The sequence below is a fragment of the Chiloscyllium punctatum genome, chromosome 10 (genome assembly GCF_047496795.1).
Source record: "Chiloscyllium punctatum isolate Juve2018m chromosome 10, sChiPun1.3, whole genome shotgun sequence".
Lineage (NCBI taxonomy): Eukaryota > Metazoa > Chordata > Chondrichthyes > Orectolobiformes > Hemiscylliidae > Chiloscyllium > Chiloscyllium punctatum.
The window spans coordinates 48065051-48090375 of NC_092748.1; the positions used below are offsets into that span (position 1 = coordinate 48065051).

General features: G+C 40.0%; 1 protein-coding gene across 2 annotated transcripts in view; it reads left to right on the forward strand.

The window, feature by feature from the left end:
• The first annotated feature begins 12022 nt into the window (after positions 1-12022).
• pde1a (phosphodiesterase 1A, calmodulin-dependent) overlaps positions 12023-25325 on the forward strand; it is an 811397-nt gene continuing 798094 nt past the window's right edge. Inside the window, exon 1 of one of the 2 annotated variants that reach the window (XM_072579068.1) lies at positions 12023-12633. In XM_072579068.1, the coding sequence (XP_072435169.1) occupies positions 12444-12633 (190 nt within the window). In that variant the 5' untranslated portion in view covers positions 12023-12443. The remainder of the gene's footprint in view (positions 12634-25325) is intronic. The other variant, XM_072579063.1, reaches the window with a different exon arrangement.

Sequence of the window (25325 nt, forward strand, 5' to 3'; positions counted from 1 at the left end):
CTACAATAAAGCCAACTTTATATCCAATTGGCAGGCTCACTTTGAATACCATGTGATCTAACTTTACTAATTGGTCTACCGTGCAGTGCCTTATCAAAGGCTTTACTAAAGTTCCAGTAAACACAGCTCTGTCCTCATCAATCTTTTAGGTTACTTCCTCAAAAAACTCGATCAAGTTTGTGAGACACGAGTTTCCTCACACAAAACCAAGCTGAAAATCCCTAATCAACCCTTGCCTCTCCAAATGCAAGTGAATCCTATCTTTTCAAATCATCTCCAACGCCTTACTCACCACTAATGTCAGATTCACAAGTCTATAGTTCTCAGGCTTCTCCATACAGACTTTATAAATTAAAGGCACAACATTAGCACCCCCTCCCCCCAGTGCTCTAATACAACTATTTTTGCTAGACGCTCCTTGATACCATATTCTATCGAATGTCAAGGGCTGTCACTCTCACCTCATCTCTGGAATTCAGCTGTTTTGTCCATGTTTGAACCAAGGCTGTAATGAGGTCTGGAGCTGAGTGGCCCTGGCAGCATCCAAACTGGGCGTCACTGCATAGGCTATTACTGAGAAGGTGCTGCTTGACAGCATTGTTGATTACACCTTCCATCACTTCACTGATGACTGAGAGGAGACTGATGTGGCTCTAATTGGCTGGGTTGGATTTGTCCTGTTTTTTATATACAGGACACACCTGAGCAATTTTCCACATTGTCATGTAGACGCCAGCATTGTTACTGTACTAGAAGAGCTTTGCTAGGAGAACGGCACAAGTCTTCAGTACTATTGCTGGAATGTTGTCAGGGCCCATAGCCTTTGCAATATCTAGTGATTCCAACCATTTCCTGATGTCATATGGAGTGAATCAAATTGGTTGAAGACTGGTATCTGAAATGCTGGGGACCACTGAAGAACGCCGAGATGGATCGTCCACTTGGCACTTCTGACTGAAGATTGTTGTGAATACTTCAGCCTTATCTTTTGAACTGATGTGTGGGCTCTTCCATCATTGAGAATGGGGATATTTCTGGAGCCTCCTCCTCCAGTGAGTTGTTTAATTATCCACCACCAGCCATGACTGAATGTGGCAGGACTGCACAGCTTAGATCTGATCTGTTGCTTGTGGGATCTGTTAGCTCACTCTGTCACTTGCTGCTTATGGTGTTTAGCATGCAAGTAGTCCTGTTTGGGAGTTGCATCAGATTTACACCTCATCTTCAGGTGTGTCTGATGCTGCTCTTGGCATGCTCTCCTGCACTCTCAATTGAATTAGGATTAATCCCCTGGCTTGATAGCAATGGCTGAATGGGGGACATACTGGGCCATGAGGTTACAGGTTTTACTGGAGTACAATTCTGCTGTTGTTAATGGCCCGCAGCACTTCATGGATACCCAGTCTTAAGTTACTACATATGTTCAAAGTCTGTTCCATTTAGCATGTGTTACACAACATGATGAAAGATATTCTCAATGTAAAGATGCAACTTTGTGTCCCAAAGGACTGTGCTGTGGTCACTCTTACCAATACTGTCATGGGTAGATGAATCTGCAGCCGGCATATTACTAAGGATGAGGTCAAGTATGTTTGTCCCTCTTGTTGGTTTCCTAACTACCTTCTGTATCATTCCGAATAATGGTTAAAATTAGACTCTTAATTCTAGACTTTTATTAAATTAAAAATATTACCTGAACAACATGGGTGTCTCAAACATTCTCTAGCTCACTGGATTAATAGTTTTGTGATAATACCGTTTAGCTATCACCTCACACAATGGACATGACATGTTATAGTTTCATGTATTTCTTTACAAAAATAAATATTTAGATAATACCTTATTTTGTTATTATCCAAGTAGCTCTACTTTATTTAATCTAATTGTGTATTTTGATTGGAATGTTTTCCATGGATTGCTTGTGTCATAATGACATATCATAACCCTGGATTACTTGCAAACAAATTTAACTTTAAGTCACAAAATGTGATTTGTTTTTAAGAAAGAGGACATACAACGAAAAAGTGACTGCAATTGTGAATTCTGACCACTGTTGCTCAATGAAAGTCTGCAAAGCCAGTGTAGATTTTTCCCAGCCTTGTAGGTGGCCATAGAATGTCACACCTGATGAGTGGCAAGGACACTTCTAAGAGGACAAATTCAAAAGGGACAAGTAACTGAATTGTAATTTTTAAAAGTTATCTTAAATTGTGGGCATAATGGAAGAACAGAACAGTCTGACCAAGAGATATGTTTGTGGATCCCCTGTCAAGAATACTCAAAATCATTGTTTAAAAGCAGTTTCAGAACTGGCCTGTGTGTGTGCTAGAGGACAAAATTGCATGGTGTGAGGGTCACCGATCAAAAAAAGCTTGCTTCATCTTTCCACTGAGGTTAAAAAGGAAGAAAGTATCTCATTTTTGCTGGAAGTCCGAAAATAAGTGCAACTACATAGGGTGGCACTGTTACTCAATGGTTAGCACTGCTGCCTCACAGCAGCAGGGACCCAGGTTTGATTCCAGCCTTTGGGTGACTGTTTGTGTGCATTTCCTTCCATGGTCCAACGATGTGCAGGTTAGGTGAATTTCTCATGCTAAATTGTCCATAGTGTCCAGGGATCTGCAGGCTAGGTGGATTCGCCGTGGGAAATGCAGGGTTATAGGGGTAGATAGTGGGATGTATTTGGGTGGGATGTTCTTCGGAGGGTTGGTGTGGACTCGGTGGGCAATTTCTACACTGTAGGAAACATGAAAAAGGCCTTTCAGCTGACCTGGAATGTCAAGCATCTTACAATCAGCTGTTTTACTAAAAACATCAGTACTAATGGTAATTCAGAGAGCTAGATAATGGTTGCTATGGACCACCATCTACTCTTCACAGAACCCAGAGACTTATCTGAATCTCTTATTTAACTTTGATTATATTTCTATAGTCACCCTTTAATTTTTATTCTGTGTGTACATATATTGCATTATTATTTCTTCTTGTGTTTAATTCTGAATAAACTAATTTTTTTGCCAACTTATTTATTTCTTCACTTAACTTAACTATTTATTTCTTCACTTTACTGACATTGTTATTTCCTGAGAATTTGATCTTAACTATCTGAACCTAGGTACCTTTCTGCCTCAGATGGTGCTGTAATACGCTGACTGTCAACTTTTCACTATACTCTTGAGACAATAAAGCGAATTCAATTCAATTCAACTCCAGGAAGCCTGGTTAGATTAGGTTCTTGAAAACATATTTTAATTTGTGGCTGAGAGAAAGGCATCCATAAGGGAAGGGATCCTTTTTAAACCAACATTATGACCAATCGAGGGGATAGGTGAATGAGGAAAAGGACCCAGTTCAAGGCTCCTCACCCTGGAATCGTCACAATTTGAGGTGTCCTGTCTGGATCAATATTAATTAAAAATATGCCTGAGAGCTGGTTGTAAAACCAGCTTAGCAACAAAAATATTTCCTGTTTTGTAAGAAGCTGTTGGAGTTTTCAAAGTTAGGCAGGCAATCCTGTTCTAATAAAACTATATGTTAATTCAAGAAAAATAAATGTATATGCCTCTGGCACATACTACATAAAAACATACATTTAATTAAATTTACCTATTTACTTTTGGGTATATGGCACTCATAATCTAATTCATATAATTATCCCTGTAACTACCATGAAGTGATTTTCTACTTAAGTCGTAAATACTTTCTAATCAATCTATAGAAGGATGTTATCACACACTTCTGAATTAGATAGGATTTGAACCTGGGCCTCCTGGTTTAAATGCTATCACTGTTCCACAAGAGCCCTTCAATGTCGTTCATAAAAAAAGTTTGGCAGAAGTAATGCACTTGGGACACCACTTGTCTCATTTGGCAGAAGAACCTAATTTATCTATGATGCTTGTAAGCTTTTGCTTTTAATCTTCTCTCAACTTTATTTTTTGCAGAAGAATACTTTAAAGATGTCAATTGTACAAAAGGCTCAAAATTACATTGGACTGTCTGATGTGATTTATATACAGAACAACCTCGATCATCTGAATGAGACGGGTGGGGAGTATTTTGTTCAGATAACTGAGAGTTTGGATAACAGTTTGTTCAGATAATGGATAGCGTTTTTATGGGACCTTGAGAGCTTGTTCAGATAATCCGAAATTCGGAAAGTTGATATTTGGATAGTCGAGGTTGTTCTGTACATGATGCTCCTTTAAAAGAGTGTTTTGTTCACCAGTGGCCTCCAGAGGGAGATAAGCATAGGAGATTTCTTAGTCTGCATACTCTCATATCTTTTTGTACAGGGATAAACAAGAAACACGGATGAAGCCAATGTAAAAGCAGCTGAATTACCAGGAAGTTTTGGAATGTTTTTAACTGACAATTCAGTTGTTGCTATTTAGCAGCAGACTAATAGTCAAGCAAGTAAATCAAAATGGGTGCTTGACTATTAAGGTTGACTCTCTAGTATGCTCGCTGAAGATTGGAATACTATCTTGAACTAGGTCTGTACAGAATTATACAATGATTATGGGAGCACCAAGGTATGGAATTCAGTGAAAAGGGAAGAACAAAAGACTCCCAAGTTCTTCTGGAGGCTATTGAAGGGAGACTAACAAACAGTCACACTATTGGTGCCATTAAACCACCTAGAAATACGACTTATGCTAGCTGGGGAGAGGGTGAACTATTACTAACTGCCAGGATGATAGGACAGTGATGCAAAACACAGAGCAGCAGAAACGTTTTGCAACACATTGTGGCATGCAATGTCTGATACTGGCAGACCGATGTAGGATGATTCTTCAAAAATATATACATACCTTGACCATTTTTGAGAAGGTGGCCACGTAGCTCTTCAGAATATATTTAATTAATGGTGCAAATAAATTAAATGAACATTCACCTTCAGAATGAATAAAGCTCCAAAACACCGTGTGTTAATTTTTTGTCTTATTTTGATATTTGCGTTGTATGTTTGCAGAACCAAGAACTGAAAGCTTGTGGTTGGGGTACAGTTCTGTAACCAAAAATTACATCACCCTTGCTTTTTTTCCCCATTCACTTTAAACGTATGTTCTCTCATTCTTTCTCCTTTCACAAGCTGGAGCAGTTCCTTCTGGTCGACTGTATCCAGACTGCTCATGATTTTGAAAGGCTCTATTGAGTCTTCTCTCCAAGAACATTCTCAACTTCTTCACTCTATCCTCATAACTGAAATCTCTCATTCCTGGAACCATTGTCATAAGTTGCTTCTGTGCTGCCTCTAATACATTCACATGCTTCCTATCGTCTGGCATTCAAAGCTGTATGAAATACTCCAGCTGAAATCTAACAAGTGTCTTATCCAAGTCAATTTAACCTCCCTGCTTTTGCACTGTCAATTTCAACAGAGTTGAGGATACTGCTTTATTAACTGCTGTCTGTGACTGTGCTGCCATGTTCAATGATCTGTGTACTTAGACACTTGGGTGCCTCTGCTCTTGCACCTCCTTTAGAAGTTTGTATTGTTTTTCAATGTTCTTCCTATCAAAGCGTATCACCTCACAATTTTCTGCATTAATCATCATTTACCACCTCTCTGCCTGTTCCACCATTATGTCTTGGTCTCTCTGATGTTCTACACTGTCCTCAGTTTATAATTCATCCAAGTTTTGTGTCATCTGCAAACTTTGAAATTGCTCCCTGCATACCAAAGTCCAGACCTTTAATGTATATCAGAAAAAGTAAGGGTCCTAATATTGACGCTTGGGGAACTCTACTGGAAATCTTTCTCCAGTCCAAAAAATATTCATTGAAAATTCCTCACCATTTACTATCACTCAGCCAATTTTACACGCAGACTGCAACTGTCCCTTTCATACTATGAGCTATAACTCTCCTCAGAACTGTATGCGACACTATATCAAACTCCTGGAAATCCAGGCACACCACAACAGCATTATCTTCATTGAGCCTTTTTGTTAGTGCTTCAAAAAAAAACTCCTGAAAGTTTGTTAAACATGATATCCCCATTGTAAATCCGTGCTGACTGTTCCTAATCAACCCAACCTTTTCCATGTGAGTACTAATTCTATCCTGAATAATTGTATCTAGAAGTTTCCCCATCACTGAAGTTATACAGACAGGTCTGTAACTGCTTGCATCCTTGCATCCTTTCTTGAAAAATACTGTAACGTTTGCAATTTTCCAGACATCTAGCATCTCCAGGGTAAACAGATTATGGCCAATGCCCTCACAGTTTCTCTCTCCATTTCCTTCAAAGACCTTGTATTCTTCTAAACCAGTCTGAATGCCTTGTCAGCTTTAAGTACCAACAGTTTATCTGACACTTCTTCCTTATTAATTTTGAATCTTTCTAGTGACAGGGTTTTTTCTTCTGTCTCCTTACCTGAACAGAATTCTGTTTTTTTATAAAGGCACTTTCCCTGTTATGGGAGATTCTAGAAATAGGAGTCCCCATTTAAAAATCATGGGTCTTCCATTTAAAACAGCAGTGAGGCAAAATTATTCTCAGAGGGACTTGGTTTCTGGAAAGGTGGCGAAAGCAGAATGTTTGTTTGAATATTTTTAAGACAGATGTGGATAGATTGTTAGTAAGCAAGGGTTTGAAAGGTTATCAGAGCTGGATGAAGATGTGAATTTGAAGTTACAATCAGATTAGCCATGATCTTATTGAATGGCGGAGTGGGTTTGAGGGTTTAAACAACCTACTCCTGTTCTTGATTCATTTGATTCGTATGTTTTCAGGAATCAATGTCACCGTATTCTGCCTTTTTATATAAACCTCACAAGATGTAACAATAGTGGGTGGCACGGTGGCACAGTGGTTAGCACTGCTGCCTCACAGCGCCGAGACCCGGGTTCAATTCCCGCCTCAGGTGACTCTCTGTGTGGAGTTTGCACATTCTCCCCGTGTCTGCGTGGGTTTCCTCCGGGTACTCCGGTTTCCTCCCACAGTCCAAAGATGTGCAGGTCAGGTGAATTGGCCATGCTAAATTGCCCGTAGTGTTAGGTAAGGGGTAGATGTAGGGGTATGGGTGGGTTGCACTTCAGCGGGGCAGTGTGGACTTGTTGGGCCGAAGGGCCTGTTTCCACACTGTAAGTAATCTAATCTAATAAAGCAAACCCCAAATAAACTGATGTATTGAATATCTTCAATGTTGTAATACCAATGCTTTACAGTAAAGTTAGATCAATGGTAATAATTCCTGAAACAAATTTAACGTTTAAAGTATTTCTGATTTGATCTTCCTTTTAATTTTAGTTTTTTTTTTCTTTAACATTAGTTCTGTTCTTTTCCCTCTAAGGATACAAATTGATATTCCAAAAAACAGAAGAAACTGTATCCAGGACTGAGTACATTAACTTTTGTTCAACAAATAAACCTATTTTTTAAATAAAACACAATGATTTATCAGTTGCTCATATTCCTCAACAATGTTTTAATATACTTTATTCAATTAAAAATTTGCAAATATTATGTTACATGCTATACGTATCTGTAAGGTTTCAGAGTATATTTAGTACTCAGTACTAACCTTTAGAGTCCAAATGTTCAAACTTCAAATATTTAAACTTCTTTATATAGAATCGTAGAACAGTTACAGTATGGAAAGAGGCTATTTGGCCTGCCATGTCCATGACAGCTCTTTGCAAGAGCTATTTAGTTAGCCTCATTCCTCACCTTTACCTCAGCCTGACATTTTGTTTTCCCTTTGGATATATATACAATGCCCTTTTGAAAGTCTAGATTCAATCCCTGCCTCCCATCTGTTTTTGCAGGATATTCCAAATCACAACCACTCACTACGTTAAAACCATATGCTCATATCATCTTTATTTCTTTTGCCAGTGATTTTACATCGGTATTGTTTAGTTTTCAACTCTTCCATATATGGAACATTTTCTCTCCAATACTTTTTTCGTCCTGATGTGATATTATATGCCTACATCAAATCTCCTCTCAATCTTCAGTGTTTCTAGGAGAATAACCAAGCTTGATCAATCTCTCCACATAACAGAAGCCATCATTCCTGGAACCCCTTTATGCATTTTCTTTTCCCAGCACCCTGTCTAAAGAATTCAAGTCTTTCCCAAAGTGTGGTGCCCAGAATTTGAAACAATAGTTTAGCTGAGGCCAAACCAATGTGTTATGCAGATCTGTTAACTTCCTTACTGCGCTATTCTATGCCTTTATTTATAAATCTCAGGATCCCATGTGCCTTTTTAACCACTTTGTCGATTTACCTAAATACATTCAACAATTTGTGCACTTGTACACCCAGTTCTTTCTGTTCCTTCAGCCATTTAAACATTTTAAATTTTGTCAAATTAGAATGCCCAGGACATCCTGAAAGTAATCAAACCAGCATAAAAGGCATTACTAAGATATTGGCATTGACGCAGTAGCAACACTTGTACCTCTGAGTTAGAAAGTTATGCGTTCAAGCTCCGTTCTAGAGACATGAATGTGCAAATTTGACCGAAACAGTTTTGCACTATTGGAAGGGCCATCTTCTGGATGAGATACTAAACTGGGGTGCTGTTTGTGTGTGTGAAGTACACCTAACCTTGTAGGTATGATTTGAAGAAAACATGGTCGTTTTACTCAACATTATTTTCTCAACAAGCACCAGTAAAAATCAAGTTATTGTTAAAGTACTGTTTGTGAAGATTTCTAATGTACAAATTGTGACTCTGTGTCACAACAGTTACAGCTGTAAATTGGAATCCTGGCACTATATATGGATACAACTAATATTTGTTCTTGTGTGAGACCAAATTTCTATGCATGCATTATCTTGAACAATAAATTGAGAGAGAAACAAAATAAGGTTTCCTCTTCCAAACAGCTGAAGCAAAAACTCACAAAGCTGTCAGCATTTGCAGTCATCATTCCTCTGAACCAGATAGTCTGCATGTGTTTTTTTAAAAAATTCATTCATTGGATGGGGGTGACACTGGCTAAGCCAGCATTATTGCTCATCCCTAATTATCCAGAGGGCAGTTAAGAGTAACCACATTGCTATGGGTCCGGAGTCACATGTAGGCCAGACCAGGTAAGAACAGCAGATTTCCTTCCCTAAAGGACATTAATGAACCAGATGGGTTTTTCCAACAATCAGCAATGAAGACAGAAGGTGGTGGTGGAGGGTTGCTTTTCAGATGGAAGGCCTGTGACCAGAGGTGTGCCACAAGGATCGGTGCTGGATCCACTGCTTCTTATCATTTATATAAATGATTTGGATCTGAGCATAGGAGGTATGGTTAGTAAATTTGCAGATAACACTAAAATTATAGGTTTGGTGGATAGTGAAGAAGATTACCTTAGAGTCCAACAGGATCTTGATCAGATGCGCCAGTGGGCTGAGGAGTGGCAGATGTAGTTTAATTTAGATGGTGCTGCATTTTGGAAAGGCAAATCAGGGCAGGACTTATATACTTAATGGTAATGTCTTGGGGAGTGTTGCTGAACAAAGAGACCTTGAGTGAAGGCTCATAGTTTCTCGAAAGTCACAGGTAGATAGGATAATGAAGAAGGCATTTAGTATGCTTGCCTTTATCAGTCAGTGTATTGAGTATAAGAGTTGAAAGGTCATGTTGCAGCTGTACAGGACATTGTTTAGGCCACTTTTGGAATACTTTGTGCAATTCTGGTCTCTCTGCTATAGAAAGGATGTTGTGAAACTTGAAAGGGTTCAGAAAAGATTTACAAGGATGTTCCCAGGGTTGGAGGATTTGATCTATAGGGAGAGGCTGAATAGGCTGGGGCTATTTTCCCTGGAACATCAGAGGCTGAGGGGTGACCTCACAGGATTTTAGAATCATGAGGGGCATGGATAGGGTAAATAGACACAGTCTATTCCTGGGGTGGAGGAGTCCAAAACTAGAGGGCATGGGTTTAAGGTGAGAAGGGAAAAATTTAAAAGGAACCTAAGGGGCAACGTTTTCATGCAGAGCGTGGTGTACAGAGGATATATGTAATGAGCTGCCAGAGGAAGTGGTGGAGGCTGGTATGATTACAACATTTAAAAGGCGTTTGGATGGATACATGAGTAGGGAGGGTTTAGAGGGCAGACAGGATTTATTCAGGATATGTGGTCAGCATGAATGAGTTGGACTGAAGGATCTGTTTCCGTGTTGTATATCTCTATGACTCCATGATTCATGGTCATCAATAGCTTCTTAATTCTAGATTCCTGTACATGTGTAGCTAAACATAGTAATCTATGTTCTTGTCAATAACTCTATACTTCAGAGGATATGCCCCCAGATTGTAATTTATTATAAATCACTGAAATAGTAAACACTCACATTCGTATACTCTTAGTCTTACCACAAAAAGTCGTGAAAAAGCTTACAGTTAGCAGAATGAACTGAGTTTTTGACTAGATGCTCAGTTCATACTTATCGCTGAACAGCATCACTGACTCTGAAAGAACAATTTTATACCTGCTCCACATCAAATTTCTCGATTGTAACATTGTATATTGTAGATATTCGTTTCTATAAGCATCTGTCTTAATTCTTGTGTATGTCCCAATCATTTATGAATGATATCAATGGCATAGAACAACTTGGATACTATTCCATTAAATATGGTATGCCATTACTTAACCATGAAACAACAGCACACATTTTCAATGAATCGGATTGTTCAGTAGTTCTACAGGCTAGGGTTCACCTCAGGAGATCAATCCATTGATAGATCTCAGAGCATGTAGATACGCTAGCTAACCACACGACTCATGATATCTGCTTCTTGCTATGGCTGTGTGCCATATAAGGTAATATCTGGTTTTGGCCCATTTTATTTGCGTCACTGTCCTGTCTGAAGCTCCTGACTGATGTACTCTCTCTGTCCCATTCAAGAGCCACACTGGCGGTTCTGTCCTGGACTACACACCCTGGATAACAACCGCATCAAATCTCTGATGCTGGAGGAGAGGAGGCACTTTTAAAGTATTAGCAAGCGTATAAGAGGCCCCTCTTTCTCTCTCATGGCACTAGCACAGGTTTAAATCAATTTGCAAACTCTTGATCTTAACATGTCCATGTCTTACAGTCATAGAGTGGTACAGCAAGGAAACAGACCCTTCGGTCCAACTCGTCCATACCGACCAGATAGCCTAACCTAATCTAGTTCCACTTGCCAGCACTTGGCCCATATCCCTCTAAACCCTTCCTATCATATACCCATCCAGATGCCTCTTAAATGCTGCAATTGTACCAGCCTCCATCACTTTCTCTGGCAGGTCATTCTATACATGCACCACCCTCTGCGTGAAAAAGTTGCCCCTTAGATCCCTTTTGTATCTTTACCCTCTCACTCTAAACCTCTAGTTCTGGACTCATCCGTCCTAGGGAAAAGATCTTGTCTATTTACCCTATCCATGCCCCTCATGATTTTATAAACCTCTATAAGGTCACCCTTCAGCCCCTGACACTGCAGGGATAATAGCCCTAACCTATCCAGCCTTTCCCTATAGTGCAAATCCTGCAACATCCTTGTAAATCTTTTCTGAACCCTTTCAAGTTTCACAACATCCTTCCCACAGGAAGGAGCCCAGAATTGCACACAATATTCCAAAAGTGGCTGCCCTAGTTTGCCATGGTGTCTCCTTGTTCACACACCCACAATGCAGTTCTCCATTCAGGTTAACCATTCTTTGTTGCTCATGAGACAACTCTCCGCATTCCATCCCGGGCTACATCCATCGGAAACTGTAACAATTACGTGATTCCATTTGATACAATGGCAAGATTAGCAATGAATTGACATCCAGCTGCAGTTGCCTTTTCTTGGGGCTGTAAAGAAATCCCGTGGCAGTATTACAGAACAGAGGAGCTCTTGCTCATTGTTCTGGCCAATCTTAATCTCTGACAACATTGAAAAGCAGACGATCTTGCCATCAATGGATTCCTGGTGGTGGAGTGTAAATTGGTGGCTGTGATTCCCATACTACAGCAGTGACTACACGTCAAACGTTCTTCAGTGGCTGTAAAGCGCCTGTTTTTGATGCTTTGAGGCGTGAATGTAGAAGCCTCTCATGTCTGACCAGTAAAAGCTTGGATTTATGAGGCAATTGTTGCTATCCGCCTGTGGAGGACGCGGGGAGACATTTATCAACAGGTTATCTGACAGTATCTGTTCTTTCGCAAGTTTGAGCAATATGTGAGAAAGGCAGGTTACGTAACACGGTCTGCGTTGGACCGTCATGAAGTTGGGAGCAAATGACAACATTGAAAGTCATAGAATCAATTCGTTCATTCATTCTCTCTTTGTGATTCAGCACTAATGTGCAGCCGTAGGATTATTTATGAGAGTCGAAGGAGGATTTTAGTTCCATGATGGAAGGACATTGATTGCAGTTTCGGTTCTCACAGGAGCAGGCTGGTGCATGGGAAATGCCCAGACTGTATGGTGCTGAGTCGCAGACTATCTCCTCATGGGCACCGTCTCGTCCATTCGCTTCAGACCGATTCCAGGCGGAGAAAGTGGTTGCTCCAAACGCCAGAGGCCACAGAAAGTGAAAGGTTCCCGGGGTCGGTGTGGGCGAGGGGACGCCAGGAGGGGAAGAGGCTCCTGCTGTCGGGAATCTGATCCGGGCCGTCCAGCTGCAGTCAGACAGCCACTCGGTAAGGACATCAAGCCAGCCTCCCTCATCACCACTGTTGCTGCATTTGGTGCAAAATGACAAAAAGAAGCAGAACCCCGAGAGAGAGATAGAGAGAGAGAGAGAAGTTTGGTTTGTTTCTTTAATAAACAGTGTGTTTTGTTTTCAACCCCAAGTTCAGATCTGTACAAACCTACTCTACCCTTCCCACCGCTTCTTAACTCTCCGTTTATCACTATTTCACTTTCGATTATTCGATGTTTCTTTCATGGTTTAGTTTAACTCACGGAGCGGTTTCATTTCCCTAGCTTAGCACTCAAAATTAACACCGGACAAAGTGAAGGAAGTCTAATTGGTTAAAAAGTAATGCATCATCTGGCAAATATCGGAATAAAACTTTGAATTCAATAGATTCAATTTTGTTTCGACTAAATGGACGAATAGACTAAGTATCTTGTCCTGAGGCAGTCCCTCAGGATTCAGGATGGGCTCTCTTCTACCCCGGTTCTTAGGTGGCTGATAGGATCAACAGACTCTGCGCCATGGGCTGGCAACATGTAGGGTTGGATCCCTCTCAAATCTCACCTTCCCCTCTCTACCTTCTTCACGGAGTCTCTCTTTATATTTCGTGTCTTCCTGAAAAAAAAACCATTTTGCTGGGTGACCAGTCGGGGTCATCTGTGGTTTTGCAGGAACGTTTAACATCTTCAAGGATGTTTTAAGGACATTTGTGAAAATACAATTGTCTGCCCCGGAGAGTCCTGCCATGACTGAGTTCAAATGGAGTAGTTGATTTGGTTTTGATTTAATGTTATTGTCAGGTGTACTGAAGTACAAGAATACAGTGAAAAGTGTGGAGGAGCTGGTGTTGGGCTTGGGTGCCAAAGTTTAAAATCACACAACACCAGATTGTTGTCCAACAGGCTTATTTGGAACCACTAGCTTTCAGAGCACTGCTCCTTCAGCTGATGAAGGAGCTGCACTTTGAATGAAGGTGCTTCCAGATAAACCTGTTGGACTATAACCTGGTATTGTGTGATTTTCAACTTTGGCGACACAAGGTGCCATCTTAGGTACACGTACCTTGGAGCAGAATCTTAAGAACAAGTTAGAAAGAAAAACAAAATTAAACATTTCTGTAATCATAGCATTAAACATACAACATTAGGTTAAAGGGTACACATTGCAAATCTTTGTAGTTTTAAGTAGAAAATGAAGAAACAAAGCTTTACGTTCAAACAGTATGGTCTTTTTAAAATGCTTAGTCACAGTGGGATTGCACTTGGAGGAATATTGGCAGGTATACAAATGACATTTCTTGCCGAGCAGAGCTGGTGTTGAATGATTAACCCTTCATTGCTGATACGTTAGATGGGAGAGAATGCTACTGTTGAACAACTTCTTGCCACAGGGTTTGAAGGATCTTAAAAAGGCACTGGTGGTGCCTCTTAAGTGCTTTGAGGGTTTCTGAAGCCTAAAGGAATGTGAGGATCACTACTGACAAACAAAAGACCTTAGTCTTGAGTTTGAATTCCTGATTATCAAGTAGTCTTTCCTGAAGTCAGCTGAAGGCTGATCCATTGAAGAGGATGATGAAATTCATCATCTATTTCTATCAGCATTTTCCAGGAACTTGCGACTGATCTTAATTGACAGGGAGGTATTTTGCTATGCAAGCTTGTTAGAAGAGACATTAGTTTTCTAGGAAACTGTTCACCTACTCTGTCCTCAATCCCACACCCTGTACAATTGCAGTGAAATATCCCTACTTTTATATTCCATTCATACTGCAATTAACAATGTTTTCCTATTTGTCTTCCTATTCTGTGCTTGCATACTAACCTTTTATGATTCATGTACCATTCCACCCAGATCCCTGTAACAGTTCTTCAATCTTGTTCCATTTTGTGTAATATGGTGCATTTCTATTTTCCTGCCAACCCATGCAAGTTCACATTTTCCAACATTATGTTGCATCTGCCTGATTTTTTTTTGCCACTCACCACTTATTTTTATCCTTTGCAAACTCCTTATGTCCTTTTCATAATTTACTGTTTACCCATTTTCATGGTATCAGCAAATTTAGCGACTATTGATTTGGTCTCTCCATTTAAGTCACTAATATTTGTAAATGGTTGAAATCTTAGCATTTATCCCTGTGGCTCGCCATTCATTACAACTTGCCAAACCAAAAATTACCATTTTATCTCTACTCTCTTTTCCCAGTTAGCTAACTAATCATCTTTTCTTGCTAATATATTATCAGTGATACCTTAAGCTCTTAATTGGTTTAGTAATCTTTGTGTTTGACAAGATACCAAATCAATCTGTAAATCTAAGTACACAGTTTATAAAGGTCCAAGTTTATCTACATTTCTTGTGATTCCTCATAGAGCTTTCACAAAACCATGTTGACTCTGCCTGATAATCACAGAATAATAGAATTGTTACTGTGCAGACTAAACCATTTAGCCTATCATTTCTGGACTGACCCTTTCAGCATTTTGACTTGTTGCAACTCACCTGCTGTAGTCTGTAACCCTGCACATTGTTTGTGTTTAAATAATCATTCAAAGTCGTCTTGAATTGAACCTACCTCTACCACATTTCCAGGCAATAGATTTCTTACCCTAACTACTCGCTTTGTGATAAAGTTTTTCTTGCCTTCTATTTGCTTCTTTTGCAAAATACTTTAAATTTATGCCCTTTGGTTCTCATTCTTGGAGTGAGAATAGTTTCTCCATTTCCAGTCTTTCCAGATGATTTTGGAAACCTCTGTCATATCTCCTCTTAGCCACATTCTCTCCAAGAAAAAAATAGTCACAATTTCTCCAATCTTTCCTCATAACTGAAGTTTCTCCTTGGAACTATTTTCATAAACTTCTTCTGCACACTCCAAAGCATTCACACATTTCCTATAGTATGGTGCCCAGAATTGTACACAGTATTCCAGCCGACTTCTAATCACATTCTTTCCTAAGCTTATTATAACCTCTTGTACTCTGCATTCCTTAGATTTTCTGAGTTTGCTGCTACAATTACCTTCAATGATTTTAACATTTTTCCCATCAGAGATGATAAATTAGCTAGCCTGTGGTTGCCTACTTTCTATCTCTCTCCTTTCTTGAATAGAGAAATTATATACACTATGTTCCCATCTGATGGAGCTTTCTAGAATATAGGAAATGTTCAGAAATTAAAATGAATACATCTCCATCTCATATAAGACCATCAATTGTCAATTGGGAAGAGTGCACTGATGCTTGTCTTTGAAATAGTAAGGCTCATTACAATTATGTAACAACCCAGTACACAAATTAACTGACTGTCTGCTATTCAGGAATAAAGTAATTCACACCAGATTTCAACCTTCATAAGAAAACAGATGAGTGCTTGGTCTGGAATGAGGGAACACTGATGTCGGGTCCTGAGCTGGGAGGGAATGTCAGGTCCAGTGGCAAAGAAACTGTGTGTCAATTCTGGGTTGGATGGGTTGGGGGCGAAAACGAAATGGAAAAGAGGGGATCAGGTCCTGGGAGGGAAGTGTAAAGTCCTGGTTGGGGTATGAACAGTGTAATGTCAAGGTTTTGGGATGTTAATGGTGTTGGGCATTGAGGATGAGAGCTGGATTGGAGAGTGAGTAGTTAAACTAGGTATTTAATAGTCCTATTTTCTGAGTAACTATTTACTTCAGTGGAACCCTTTGAATTCTCTGATTTAAGCAGAGAGTTCTGCTGAAGTAAATAGTTACTCAGAGTTGAATGTAGAGTAGGGGAGTTGCCCGACAGAATCTTGAATTGCCTGGGAATTGCTTTGGAGTCTGCTATGTTGGCGATTCTGCAGTGTCTCCATCCACAACTCCCCTCTACACTGGGAAATGGCCATTGCAAAATTATCTAGCTATTGTAAAAGCAGGAGCAAAATATCTTTTCAATGCACTGAACAGTGCTGGGGCTCAGTGGTTTGCCCTGTTGCCTCACAGGACCAGGAACCCAGGTTCGATTCCAGCTTTGGGTGACTGTCTGTGTGGAGTTTGCACATTCTCCCCACAGTCCAAAACTGAGCAGGCTAGGTGGATTGGCCATGCTAAATTGCCCTACATATTTTCCAGAGATGTGTTGATTGGGTGGGAAATGCAGATTATGGAGATAGGATAGGAGAAAGTGAGGACTGCAGATGCTGGAGACCAGAGTTGAAAAGTGTGGTGCTGGAAAGGCGCAGCAGGCCAGGCAGCATCCGAGGAGCAGGAGAATTGACGTTTTGGGCATGAGCCCTTCTTCAGGAAGGGATAGGATAGCAGGATGAGTTTGGGTGTGATGCTGTTCGGTGGGTCAGTGTAGACTTGGGCTGAATGGTCTGCTTCTGCAAGGATTGTAGGATTCAATGATGTACAACTTTCTTATTTCTCATTATTAGCGTCCAGGCTGTCTGCCTTTAGAAGATCATTATGGCCTTTAATTATGCTCTATCTTTTTAAATACCTGAGGAAACTGTTGCTGTCTGCATTTCAATGGATGTGGTAGTCACGCACTACCAACTGCTGAACCTCTAAGCTTCTGGATCATTCCAGGGATCCAATAGAAATGCATGTGGGACCTTATAATCTGCGATGCACTGATGTACCAGGTTGATGACCCTTTACAAGAGGGTTGACAAAAATGTGTGCTACTGCTCTGATCCAGACAAGGTGACAAAACTATTGGTTTTAGACTATTGCTGATTTGTTGCATATGTCTGACCATTAAGGATTCCACAGATCAACCCAGGATTTCATCAACAGGAAAGACTTCTACTCACTCAAAATGTAACTGGTCTGTGACCTCCATAGGTGAATCCTATAGATGGTTCTTGGGAAATAGCTCTGATGCTTGCGTATATCACCATCCCACATGTCACAAGTTTTCTGGCCTAAACTTGCCATCACATTCCCTGGCTCAACTTTGTGAGCAAACACAAGGGCTACCAATGGCTACGTATGAATATGAGGCCCCCTATGAATGCCGAGAAGAGGTATGGGTCTAGCAGAGCAACCATCGAGGAGACCAGATGTGGTCTTAAGGTGCATTTTAAATACTTGGATAACTCTGCCTTCATCATGCCCAAGAAGGGTCTTTTATATCGTTGTGATCTGCTGTGCACTGCACAACCTGGTTTGCAGAAGGGGAGGCATTGAATAGTGAGGAATTTGTTGATCGCATTGCCCCCTCTGATAAGGAAGTAGAGGAGGCTCCTGACCAGGCAACGAACGATGAAGAAGGGACTGCTGACCAAGAGAAATGTGGTATATACAAGGGAGGCTTGGAGTTATCCCAAGATTCTCTCATCCTTTCGGATCTATGCCAATCAAGTCACAATGGGCAGCAACCAATGGAAGGAGATCTGACACTAATTCACTTACCCTGTATTTAGCAAGAAATGCAAGGTTTTACAAGGTGTTGACCCTTAAACATGAAATGTTGGTGCTCTTAAATCTCTCTTAAATTTCCAAGCAATCCTCATTACATTGAATGCTGAAAGCAGTTTAAACGTACTTTGACAGTGCCTCTAGCATCTCTGTCCCTTGAATGGACATTTACCCGCTACTGTGACCCCCCCCCCCCAACCCCTACCTCCCCTCCCAACTGCTGTTAATAAGAGAGTTAGCAGAAGGGCCAGCAAATTCCTGTCCCAGCACAAATAGCATCACATCTCAATATCAGGATCTGCACAGCACACCCACAAAATCCAGCCCTTTGTTTAGATTTGCTTATAGTTTTATGAAAAACCAATTTTCAGCTGTGTTAATAAATCATCCTGAGGTTATCACAGCTTAAGAAATTACTTTGTCATGGACATTTAGAAAACATGTTCTGCGTAGGTATGCTGGCCATGAGATGTTTAAAACTGAAGATACGAAAATGACTTGAAAATATAGCTGAGCAAAACATTCAAATTACATGTCTAATGTAATTTGTCATCTTTCCGATTTGTCCCCCAAGCAAAAACTAACTGGATTTGTGTGAAATGGTGAATAGCTTTCCACCATTGTGACTGCAGGCCAGAATGTGCATTACCCATTGATGTAGCACTTATTCAACTGCAGACCCTAGGAATGGATGTACGTTGTGCAGCCTTGACAACAATTTAAAATGAGTAATGTCATTCATGCACAGATTTAAAATATACTAAAGTATTGATCAACCTATCTTTTGGTGACTAATTCATTTTAACTTTAGCTATAAGTGAATGTAATCAATCTGGTTTGCAGCTTGTAAGCACTGAACTGATGTCAGACTGTTGTATTTGTCACACCTCCTTAGAATTGCTGGTTGTGAAGGATGAAAGATTAGGAATTGTTAACAATTAAGTATCTCTCAAGTCTGTTATGCACAATTTTCAGTAGTTCAGCATCTTGTATTTTGATAATTTGATAAGGTTGTATGCAAATAAAAATTCTGCCATTTTGCAAGCAAGATTTTCTGCGGAAATTTGAATTTTGCAAACTCATACACTTCTCGTGATTTTTGTCATAACTTTTAGAATGTCCAAATCATTCTTGCCAATAAATAATAAAAGACATGCTCACCACCATTGTCAATCCAGTATTTGAATTGCATTGCAAATCAAATTTTTTCAATCTATTTAGCAACTGTTGCAACTCCTGTGGCACAGTTTTCTATTATTTAAAATTAAAAGCAAAACAAAAGTCTTGCTAACCTTTAAAATACTGCACTGTAAGCAAGTTGTGAAATACTTTCTGAGACTGCAAGTTGTAAGATGCAGAAACTGTTTGGAATTATTAAAATCCAAATATTCTACTTAAGTACAAAAATGAAAGTTTTTTTTTGTTATGAAGGACTTAAAACTAATTTTGCCTTTTGTTCACAGCCATTACAAACAAACAAAGAGTGTGATCATTGGATTTTATGGCATAGAGGTTAGCCATTTGACCCATAGCATCAGTACTGGTAGAAGTACCATCTAATTAAATGCCAATTTTCAGTGTTGTGTGTTATGACACTTGAAGTGCATAGACAAGTGATTGTAAAACGTGATGAATGAACAGTTTTACTGGGCAGAATTTAATGATATGGAGCAGGTGAGTGATCTTACCAATGCGTTGTAAAATTGAACACAGTGGTGTTAGGAGAATTTCCTGATGTCTACATGCCCAATTTTCAATTGTATAGGAGGTTGACTGCTTCAATTGAGAAACCAGTCCATCCTCTTTGAAAGGCCAATTAATCCACTAAATTAAAATTTCTGCAGTCCATCTGGTTTTGCGTGTGTGGACTAAATGAGCAGGTGCAAATTGCGAGAGGTCCCTGAATGACCAAGGATGGGATAAAAGTCTGTAATGACGTGGCAGAGCTTGGAGTTCAAAACCTTCTGCTAAGGTTGCATCATTGCCCTGTAGGCTTTCTAATTTAATTTGCATAAACTGTGTTGTCAAAGGCTCAATGTTAGGGAGTCTCAGTTTGAGTGGGTTGTGAAAAGATTTGGTTTCAAAATTCCTCATCGATCCAAATTCTTTCTGGTAGAATCACTTATCTGAGGAGGAGATGATGCAAGGAAGGCAAAAAGGCTAGCTGTCTGGAGACAGCAGCAAGATGGCCGCCAACGAGCAGGGCCACTGAGACACTGAAGGTGCTGGAGGGTAGAAAGGGATGCATGGGAGACAAGACCAGTGAACGTGTAGCTACCCTGCTGGCAGAGTATATTAATGTTGTACGAACTACTTCAATATGATAAGGGCAATGTTAATGAAGGCTTCTCCATCCAAGGGTTGTTTCAATGTGCTATATGATTGGTGTGGAGATGCACCAAACTGACTTGAAGAGCTTTGCACCATTCTTCATATAAACCATGTCAATTACGTTAAAAATAACTGTTGCTCTTAACTGTTTCACTTCAGGGTCTTTTCCTTTTTTACTCATTGGGAATTTAGAAGAATGACATGACTTTCTTAAAACATACAATGTCCTTGGGGAGCTTGACATGGTAGATACTGAGAGATTGTTTGTGGGAGAGTTTAGCACAAGAAGACACAATTTCTGGGTAAGTGGTTGTCCATTTGAGACAGATGCAATTTTTGTTTTTCTTAGAATGCAGTGAATCTGTGGAACTCTTTACCACAGAGGCCTATGGACGCTGTGCTGTTGAGTATATTCAAGGATAGATAGACAGATTTTTGATCAATAAAGGTAAAGTTGCCATATTCCAAGAGGGCCATTAGGCTGCACTCTCACTAGAGAGAGATGACTGCTGGTGGTTTAATCTGAGGGTCACCAAGACTCAGGGGTAAGGTTAAGAAGGTGGGCCTTCATGGTAACCTCAGCCAGTGTAGGACTTGAAGCTATGCTATTGACATCACTCTGTACCCTAAACCAACCATCCAGCCAGTTTAAATCAACGAGGGGATTAAGAGTTGGTGGGAAAAAGCAGGCAAGTGGAGGTAAAGATGGTGGAGTACACTCGATGGGCCAAGTGATCTACTTCTACTCCTATGCCTTATAGCCACATCTCAGTACCTTCTGTTCAACCACACAGTTGGTCACCTTCTTATCCTTCTTATATTTGTTTGATATTTGAACTGGTCCATTTGAAGAATCTTGTGGTTCTTCACTGGAAATGCACAATGCAGGAGCAGATTATTAGTGTTGCAATACCCATGAAGTCCAGTCTCACTACAGTTTCACTTATTAGCTAAGTCTCTTATATTTTGACCTAATATTTTCATTTATCAATGTAAAAATTTAGTTTTATGTCGATTAATGTTATCATTCTATTACATTTGGCAAGCACTTTGCAGCATCTTATGCCTTAGCCATTCTTCTTTAATTTTTTTTGCAAATGGAGGAGCTTAAAGCCAAGGTAATTTATGCAAATTAAAGTGATTTAAGCACTTAAATATTTTATCTTCAATCCAAATCTAATAATACACCTATTATGAATATTGTTTGCTATTTTACAAAATTATATTTATAATATTAGCAAATTCACAATGAATGTTTAGGTTTTTTTGGAGAAAATGTGATTATGTAAAATTGTTTTTCAAAATAACTTGGAATCCCACTTTTTTTGCTTGCATAATAGGATCCTTTGTAGTAGAGCTAATTGTACTTGAAAAGAATCCAATTTATAAATTGGAGATCTCTCCATTTATGAATGTGAATGCCTCTCAAAGCATACTTAACAAAACATTTATGAAGGAAAGACCATAAGGAACTGTATTTGATCCCCTTCAGAAGATCTGTGAATATATCTCAACAAAATATGAAAAATTGTATCTAATGTTTTCACAATATCATTTCCTATAAACAAATTTGAAATATAATTTTAAAGAAATGTAACACCAGGGATGAAGAGCAGCAAGCACAGCTCCATAAACCATTCTGAATACATTGGTGTGTAATTCTGGACTCTTGAGTGGGTCTGTTAAGAAAAGATTAAAAAGCATAATAAAATTGGTAAGCACTTCATTCCCTGTGTAATATTCATGAGGGCACTTAGCCCCATCAGATGCACTGTTGCCATATGCAATTGACAGTTCACCTGTAATCAACTGTATTTGTATGCAAATTCCACAGTAGAGCTCATTTACTTCTTGAGTAATCACCATATACAAAACACGCAGGATAATACTTAATGTACTGGCCTCAAAGTATAAAATAGTTCATTATTTTCCCGATGATTCCAAAGACTGCACTTTTGAATCATGAAACACAAACCTGCAATGGTGCAATCTCCTTCTCAAATGCAGTGGTAACATCATCCTGGATGGGAACTTGTGAGTGATGGTGATCCCATAATTCTGTTGTCCATTTTGCGAGATCGATTCAAAGATGCTGCAGAAAATTCTTGACAAGTTTTTTTTTAAATTTACACAGACTGTTGCTACTGTGCATTGGTGGTAGAGTGAATATATGTTTGAGGAGGTGGGTAGTCAACTGATCAAGCAGGTTGCTTTGTCCTGGATGATGCTAAGCTTCTTGAGGGTGTTCAAGACATGTACATCCAGTCAAGGGGACAGTGACTCACATTCCTGAATTTTGACTTGGAAATGGTGAACAGATGTTTGGGAATAAGGGGATGAGTTCCTCCCCACAACTCCTAGCAGCTAACTTCCTCTTGTACCACAATATTTGGGTGGTTAGATCAGTCAAACTTCTGACCAGTGATGACCAGGATGTTGTTAATGGGGAGTTCAGTAATGCAGATATGTTGAACATCAGCGTAGATGGTTAGATTCTGTCTTGCCTACCAGTTATGTCGCATGAATGTTACTTACCACTTGTCAGCCTAAACCTGGATGATGTCTAGTTCTTGTTACATTTGGCCATCAACTGCTCCAGTTTCTGGAGAGTCACTAATGGTGCTGATCATTGTGTTGTTTCAGTGAACATGCTCACTTCTGACCACATGACAAGTCAAAGGTCATTGAAACAGCTGAAGATGAAATTAAAACAATGATCTTTGGTAAATAGAATTAAGAATTAATTAAGAACTAAGGAAAATCCAAAGGGTTTTTACAAATACATTAAGGACAAAAGGGTACCAAGGGAGAGAATTGGGGCCCTCAAAAATCAGCAAGGCAGCCTTTGTGTGGAGCCACAGAAAATGGGGAGATACTAAATGAGTATTTTCATCAGTATTTACTGTGGAAAAGGACATGGAAGATATAGAATATAGGGAAATAGATGGTGACATCTTGAAAAAAATCTCCATATTACAGAGGACGAAGTGCTGGATGTGTTGAAACGCATGAAGGTGGATAAATCCCCAGGACCTGATCAGGTGTACCCTAGAACTCTGTGGGAAGCTAAGGAAGTGATTGCTGGGCCTCTTGCTAAGATATTTGTATCATTGATTAGTCACAGGTGAGGTGCTGGAAGACTGGAGGTTGGCAAACGTGGTGCCTCTGTTTAAGAAGGTGGTAAGGACAAGCCAGAGAACTATAAACCAGTGAGCCTGAGGTCGGTGGTGGGCAAGTTGTTGGAGGGAATCCTGGGGACAGGATAGACATGTATTTAGAAAGGCAAGGACTGATTAGGGATAGTCAACATGGATTTGTGCGTGGGAAATCATGTCTAACAAACTTGATTGAGTTTTTTGAAGAAGTAACATAGAACGTAGAACATTACAGCGCAGTACAGGCCCCTTGGCCCTCGATGTTGCGCCGACCTGTCATACCAATCTGAAGCCCATCTAACCTACACTATTCCATGTACGTCCATATGCTTGTCCAATGACAACTGAAATGTACTTAAAGTTGGCGAATCTACTATCATTGCAGGCAAAGTATTCCATAACCTTACTACTCTCTGAGTTAAGAAACTACCTCTGACATCTGTCCTATATCTATCACCCCTCAATTTAGAGCTATGCCCCCTCGTGCTCGCCATCACCATACTTGGAAAAAGGCTCTCCATGTCCACCCTATCTAACCCTCTGATTATCTTATATTTCTCTATTAAGTCACCTCTGAACCTCTTCTCTCCAATGAAAGCAGCCTCAAGTCCCTCAGCCTTTCCTCATAAGACCTTCCCTCCATACCAGGCAACATCCTAGTAAATCTCCTCTGCACCCTTTCCAAAGCTTCCACATCCTTCTTATAATGCAGTGACCAGAACTGTACACAATACTCCAAGTGCGGCTGCACCAGAGTTTTGTACAGCTGTAGCATAACCTCATGGTTCCGGACCTCGATCCCTCTATTAATAAAAGCTAAAACACTGTATGCCTTCTTAACAACCCTGTCAACCTGGATGGCAACTTTCAAGGATCTGTGAACGTGGACACCGAGATCTCTCTGTTCATCTCCACGACCAAGAATCTTACCATTAGCCCAGTACTTTGCATTCCGGTTACTTCGCCCAAAGTGAATCACCTCACACTTGTCCACATTAAACTCCATTTGCCACCTCTCAGCCCAGCTCTGCAACTTATCTATGTCTCTCTGTAACCTACAACATCCTTCGTCACTATCCACAATTCTACTGACCTTAGTGTCATCTGCAAATTTACTAACCCACCCTTCCAAGCCCTCATTCAGGTCGTTTATAAAAATGACGAACAGCAGTCGACCCAACACCAACCCTTGCAGTACACCACTAGTAACTGGACTCCAGGATGAACATTTCCCATCAACCACCACCCTCTATCTTCTTTCAGCAAGCCAATTATTGATCCAAACTGCTATATCTCCCACAATCCCATTCTTTTGCATTTTTTACAATAGCTACTGTGGGGGACCTTATCGAATGCCTTGCTGAAATCCATATACACCATATCAAGCGGTTTACTCTCATCTACCTGTTTGGTCACCTTCTCAAAGAACTCAATAAGGTTTGTGAGGCACGACCTACCCTTCACAAAACCATACTTACTATCCCTAATCAAATTATTCTTTTCTAGATGATTATAAGTCCTATTTCTTATAATCTTTTCCAACACTTTACCAACAACTGAAGTAAGGCTCACTGGTCTATAATTACCAGGGTTGTTTCTACTCCCCTTCTTGAACAGGGGAATGACATTTGCTATCCTCCAGTCTTCTGGCACTATTCCTGTAGACAATGATGATTTAAAGATCAATGCCAAAGGCTTGGCATTCTCCTCCCTGGCTTCCCAGAGGATCCTAGGATAAATCCCATCCGGCCCAGGGGACTTATCTATTTTCACACTCTGCAGGATTTCTAATACCTCTTCTTTGTGAATCTCAATCCCACCTAG